General features: G+C 39.4%; 1 protein-coding gene across 1 annotated transcript; it reads right to left on the bottom strand.

The window, feature by feature from the left end:
• Positions 1–2203: 2203 nt before the first annotated feature.
• LOC110315648 (alpha-defensin-related sequence 1-like) lies at positions 2204–3088 on the bottom strand. Its single transcript, XM_021189655.1, has 2 exons — positions 2917–3088; positions 2204–2364 (listed from the first exon to the last, which is right to left on the bottom strand). The coding sequence occupies exons 1-2, from the start codon at positions 3086–3088 to the stop codon at positions 2204–2206; spliced, it is 333 nt and encodes a 110-aa protein (XP_021045314.1).
• Between the last annotated feature and the right edge of the window lie 4002 nt (positions 3089–7090).

The following is a 7090-nucleotide window of genomic DNA, read 5'->3' as shown; positions in this document are numbered from 1 at the left end:
GGGGGGGGGGGGGGCGCTGCCCCTTCTCCACCCCCACTGCGTGGATCAGAGGCAATGCCCACCGGGGTCTAGTGGAAAGCTCCTGGCTGTATCCCCACACCTGACTGACCAGAGAATATAGGAACTCTGGTGGGTCATGGGCATCTTTTTCCTCACAACTTCCCCCCAGGCCCCCCGTGGGCCCCCCTTTTATTTTATTTTGTTCCTAATTGTTCCTAGTTGTAGGGAACAAAATAAAATAAAAGGGGAGGGCCCAGGAGGGCCCGGGGGAGAAGTGGGGGCTGTGGGAGGTGGTACCTTAGGCAGGGGCTGGTGTTCCAGGAATTTGAGGGAACACCTACCATGTCATGAAAGTGAATTATGACTATCAGGGTTCAGACCTCAGCTGGACTGGAGACCAGCCTGCAATTCCCCACATTGATGGAGTAGAGTCAACTCCTGTCCTGCTTCCTGTGAATTTACTGTTTCTGTCAGAATGACAAGGTTCATGAGAGCCTTGCTTCAAGAGAAAGATTTAGGAACAGGACATAGAAGGCATGTGTTTATGCCAGAAAATCACTAACCCAGAAAGTCCAAAATCTACAAAAGATAGTGGGAATGATAGAGGACTTAAAAACTATGAACTTAATGACACAGAACATTATAAGCTTTCAAACATGCATAACAGGGCTAAGTTATTATATTTATGAAGAGCTATGTACTATCTCATCTTAAATTATGTTATACGTATATACATATGCATATAATTTTTATAGATACACATAAAAACATGTACATAAAACAGAGTCTATTTAACATTGCTCATATGTCCGTGTGTCTAGGGTTAACCATTTGGGATTGGGCCTACAACTGACAATAGGACCTTATGAAACAAAACCTTCCCTATAGCAAAGGAAATAATCAATCCAGTAAAGAGGAAGCTCACAGTATAGTACAGACCCTTTACAAGCTACATAACTGTATGGGTTGTCATCCAAAATATACAAAAAACTAGGAAAGTAAATGAAGACAGTGAATAAAACAACTTAATTAAAAATCACATATGGATTTGAACAAAGAATTTTGGAAAAAAAGAAATAAAGTGACTGAAATGAGATCAGAAATGTTTGACATGCCATGGATGTACTGTGCAAAACCAAGGCAAAGCATATCCCATTGTGGACCTGGGAGCTGGATACAAGAACTCCACCACTTTCCCTGGAGGAATTGCCAATTGTTAGCTGCTGGGTGAGAGAGACAGTTCTTTTTGTGTGTGTCTTAGTGAATTGATTATGTTCCAGTGGAAAATATGAAAACATATTGGCAGCACAAATTGTTCCGAATTGATTTAAAGATGAAAATTAAAGAAAAAAAGGAAATGAACTTGGGTAGATAGGGAAGGGGGTAGATATGGGAAGAGTTTGCTAAGTGATGAGTATTATTCAAATAGGCTAAACAGTTGTTGAAAAATTTCAAAGAGTAAAAATAGCCAAGAAGTATAATTTAAAGTGCTCAACATTCTCATCAGAGAAATGAAAATTAAAATTCCTCAGAGGTTTCATCTATACCCTGTCAGAATGACTTAGACCAATAAAACAATTGTCCACAAATGAGGGTGAGTGTCTAGGAAAAAGGGAACCCTCAGGCACTGTAGGTGGGATTGCAAGCTGGCACAGGAACTAAGGAAGTCAGTGTGGGGAATTCTCACAAAATTTGAGGGAAATCTCCATGGCACAGGTATACGACTCCTTGGCAAATGCCCAAGACTCAGGGACCTTCCTCACAGTTACTTGCTCAAACATCTTCATTGCCTCTGGGATTTCAGCAGCTATAGAAAGGAAAGGACATAATGTCCTTCAACTGAAAAATGGATCAGGAAAATGTGGGTGTCATTTTTGAGGGTGAGTCTTATCTAATGAACAGAAGAGTTGATAGAGAAGTAACTAGAGCAGAATGCCTTCTGTCATCTTATCTAACCTCCTGTGCATCCTTGATATGACTGCTAAAATGTAACCAAGATATCTTTTTTAAGGGATTCACTGAGGATTCTACAAGGATTGGAAGAGTCCCATCTAAGACACCTAGAAAACATCAAAGAAATATGAACGCAGATGATTTTTCAGCAAGGAGTTTATGGGACAAGGAATTGCAATCGAGGCTAAGCACAATAGGATCGTGAGGACCAAGAGCAAATGGTCATCTCAACCTAGACTCCATGTTCAGCTCAACAGCCTTTATGAGTTGTATTTGGAGCTTGGGTGGTGATTGCGGTTTTATTTTGCCTTTCACTGCACGATGGCCTCTTCGGGCACTCGGGGCACGTCGGGCACACGGGGCACTTCTGGCATGGTCGGCACTTCCGGCACCACGGGAACCTTCTTGGGGCTGAGAACACAAACAAAGCATCAGGTATTAAGGCAGGAGTATAGGAGAGTGTGGTGGTAAAGAATCCTATGAAGATGTACTGTACATGGTACAGAGTAGGTTTGTTGTCCTGGTGACATCATAGCCAGCACCATGGACATGAGACAGTTAACAAGTGTTGATCATGTACAGGACGTGACACCCACACCACATTTCTTCACACTTTTTGTGTTTTCCTGACAGAACACATTCATACACTGGCATTTGGTTCCTATGTCAATGTTTTTAAAAAGCAAACCAGATTCTTTTTCCTTAACAAGTTTATTAATCACGTATAAGAGAACTTATCAATATGTTCTATATTTTGAAGGCTTCTCACAGATAATTTTTTAAATGAAAAAACTTAACAGTGAGTTGACTCTCACTGTTACTTCTATTAATAAGACAGAAAAGTTCTTAGAGGATAAAGGGTCAACTACCTGAACCACATTGTTCTAGACATGATTCCAGGCTCATCTTCAGCCCTCACTCATCAGACACCAAGCCTCCATCACACAGGGCTACAGCACTCACCTGCATCTTGAAGAGCAGAGCCTTCAGGTTCTCCAAAGGAGACAGACACAGCCTGGTCCTCTTCCCCTGGCTGCTCCTCAGCTTTAGTCTCTTCATCTGTGTTTTGGATAGGATCAGCCTGGACCTGGAAGGCCAGCAGGACAAGGGCAGAGAGGAGCACAAGTGTCTTCATGGCTGGGAGTCACCTGGAGGATTGGTGAGCAGGAGCCCAATGTGTAGAGAATGAGGACCCAGCCTGCATTTATAGGGTAGATAGTGGTCCCCACTCAGAGAACACACTCTTTGATGGGAACTGGGAGAGGCTGTTACCTTCAAGTTCCTTCCTCTGTCCTCATGGTTTCCATGATAATATTGCTCTGTGTGTTCAGTGCCTCCCTCCCCTCCCACTGATAATGATGAAGGGGCCTGTCTATCTTCCCCTGTTTCCCATCTGCTTGAGTATTTACCTCTCAGTGGTCAGGGAAGAAAAGAGTGGGGCACTGCCTAATTTAATAAATACATGAAGCAAAGGATTATTGGCTTTTGAACTTGGAGCCTGGACCAGACCTTGACTAAGTGGACTGGACAGTCAGTTCCTTGCCTGATTTGGGGTATTACCAATCACCCTCAGGAGGGAAGATTTTGTGAATCTTTTTCTGAGGGGTGAAGAAGGCAAAATGCCATTATGTCTCCAGTGAATTGAGTTCAAAAGACAGAGTCTGTGAGAGGGAAGCTAGAGTGGGTTGTTCTGAAGAAGTCAGAGTAACAGAACATATATCATAAGAGTGTGCTCTGGGTGCCTCTTTATTCCTGGGAACCATACAGGGAAGTGCTTTGGTACCAATATGAAATCTTATAGGAACATTTTTCTTTTAGCAAATGAGATCAGAAAAAATAAAATAATAAAAAAAAACATCAATTTTTTCTCCTGCCTTAAATTATTCATAGAAATTATTATCTCTGAGTCTATTTTCAAACACCAAAGTCCTCTTCCAATTGTTTGAATTTAGTTGTTTTTGAGCTCTTCTAGTACAGAGGAAAATCCTACCATATATCATTATATGGCTATATGCATAAAATACTTATACAGATCCCACAGAGCTTTAAAGCAACAGCAATTTTGCTTTTATTTTGCACCAATCATGCACACTCTACTTGTAACAATTGATGCTGCTGCTGACTGTCATGAAGCCTCAATGACAAGTATCCTTGATTCCTCAATTTCTCTACAAGATGTTACTCACTGGTGATTCCTTTATGTTCATTCTGCACCTCCAAGCCTAACCAAGACTTGTCCAGCCATTATTGGAATAGTCATACGATTTTCATGATTGACCCCTAGAACCTTTGTTATATCTAAGATGTGATACAAGCTGCTCATTCAGAGCACCAACAATTAAGAGAAATTAAAATTACTGTTCACCTTGACACCTGGAAGTTACATGGCATTTACCCATGGTGATGTGAGGATTAGTCAAGAGTGTTGGCAATGCAAGTGTCAGACTCCTAAATCAAACTGTCTTAAACAGAACACTGACTCCAGGTAGTAGCAAATACAAAGATGAGCACAGTTTCCAGATGGAAAGTAAAATGAAGAAGCTCAATTGATGCTGCAGCTCTGGATCACACTCTTCTCTTATTATAGCCCTAGTTGATATGGATGCACTCACAAAGGCATCGCTCATGTGATAAGGTCATACATTCTTCTGAAGCAATCTCATTCAGACAGTGACATAATACTTGAAGAAGGAATATCAATGAGTCCATGTAATGAGAAAAAAATTAAAAAACAAAGAGAAAGGTTGTTCAAGAGATAAAATATCAAAACAACAAGAGCAAGAAACGGTGCACAAGGAAAGCCAGTAACTGAAATGAAAACAAACAAAAGACAAGAGGGCTTTGTGTGTGAGAGGCTTCAACCAGGCCTGGAAAACAGAGTTCAAGTCTCAGGCCCTACAGAGTGGAAAGAGCAAACAGACTGCCACTAGCTGTCCTCTGACCTCCACATGAGTTCTGTGGAACATGAGTTCTCCCTACACATACCATAAGGGAAAAAATATAAAACAAATTTTATGAAAATGATTACCTCCACAAGATAGAGTTCCCCTAATCTACTTATAGAAAGCATAGTTTTCTCCAAAGAAAGGTCCCCTAGTTTACGCTAATCTCAAAGAGTCTCAAGCAGTTCATATTTCTTGTCCTTGGATAAACATTAAGGAACTGCCAGTTTATATAATAACTGAGAATTTCTCTAGGTTGTGATGCTCAGAAGACATATCCCTATTGAAATCACATCAAACCATCAAATTGGTATTTTCCACAAGTTCCACTCCATGGGCCAAAGGGCATCATTTATTGCTAAAGAGGAAGTGAGCAACCTATGAGATCATGAAAAAGAATACCTTATAGAAGCTCAAGTTCTTTTGAAAATATCCCACTGATCATAGAAACGTCAAATAGACAACACATACTTACTGGCTCATAGCAGTCAGCTGTGTGACAAGCCCATGGTACAGTCTCTGACTGGGACTCTGCACCCTGTGTGGAGAACATGGAAAAACAGACGAAAAGTGTGTACACTTTTTCATAATTAGAATTGCAATAGACTTCATTAGTCCCTAAATGTGCATCTTTAAAAGAAAGGATGCTTGTCTGCATTGTCTGAGTATGTTCCTCAGCCCTGTAAGCTCATCCCACTTCCCATCCACCACTCTTGATCATAGTCTTCTGGTGAGAAATGCCTGCACATTACACTGTCAGACCTTTACTAGTTTTCTTATTATTATTATCATTAATATCTGGAATATACTACATCAGTTCTCAGTTCATCCCAGGCTCATTTATCCTTACATGTAACATCGTTTACCCTAATTTACAAAACTGCTCATCTGGCATGATGTTTCTTTAACAAGCAGATGGATTTCATAAAATTCTTGAGGTATTTGAAACTAGTAGACACATTCCCCATTAGTTTGATAAATAGAAACATTCCATATTGGATACAGCATTTAAATGCTATGGATCTTTAAAACCTCTTGCATTAAGTAAGAATACTAACTTTTCTTTTGTTGGAGAGCGGGAACAGCTTTGTCTTGTAACTTCATAGAAACCATGATAATTTCAAATTTGTGATAAGCCAGGCAACATTCTTAAGGTATGTAATATATTCAGTGAGTTTATATTAGCTGATATTTACTAATTGCTAAGATCTTCTTTTATCTCTGGATAAGAGGTTTCCACAATAAACCCAATAAAGTAGCAAAGTTCAATGAGCAATGTTTTCTGGGTTTGTAAAGGAATTTTAAAGAGGTTAATTGCCATACTCAGAAGACACTAAAGATTAGGCAACAGGGCTGTGGTCAGATCTCTTCTACTTTACCGCTTTCCCATATGCCTGGACCATCCTCAGCCCTATTTCCCAAAGTCTCCTTTGGCAGTCACATATGATATCATATGTTGGAACATTAAAGATCCTGAGCATGCTCTATAAAAATGTAGAACATCCTCAGTGGTGGCAATGGGTGGTAAGAAAGGTAACACTGCCTCAAACACAGGATGTGGTAGGGATTTTGCTAATGCCAATAAAACACAAAAGCTTGAGTTTTACAGTATTCAACTGCAAACAAGAAAACTCAGAAATATTATTAAAGGAAATCAAATACCAGGATGTTTGGAACAGCAAACAAAACTACACAAAGAAAAATCTTAATCTTTAAGGAGCTTTTTAACATATGCTACAAAGAGACAATTTCTAGACTTATTGAACAGCAGCTAAAGATTAATTAGAGAAAATGTAGGCCTGGAAGGATGGCTCAGAGGTAGAGAATACTGGGTGGTCTTGTAGAAGATATAGGTTTAGTTCTAACACCCACATAGGAGCTCATACCATTCTGGACCCCCAGTTCTTTTTTTTTTTTTTTTTTTTTTTTTTTAAAGATTTATTTATTTATTTATTTATTTATTTATTTTTGCACAAATAGTAAAATTTATTGGTAATGCTAATGTTCATTTGGGGCAAAGTAGAAGGAAAATGAAATCAATCAAAAGAAAAATTTCACATAACTTAGCAAATCTGATCAAGGTCTCGATATTTGTTTAAAAAGCATCATTTTGATCTCTTCAAAGTTTTAGACATTTGAAGTAGATATTTTTATCTCCACTTTAAAGTTTTAAAAAAGAAACAGCAGCCTGAAAT

The sequence above is a fragment of the Mus pahari genome, unplaced genomic scaffold, assembly GCF_900095145.1.
Source record: "Mus pahari unplaced genomic scaffold, PAHARI_EIJ_v1.1 scaffold_9429_1, whole genome shotgun sequence".
Taxonomy (NCBI): domain Eukaryota; kingdom Metazoa; phylum Chordata; class Mammalia; order Rodentia; family Muridae; genus Mus; species Mus pahari.
Note: the sequence above shows the minus strand (reverse complement) of the source record. Positions and strands in the feature narration are given on the sequence as shown.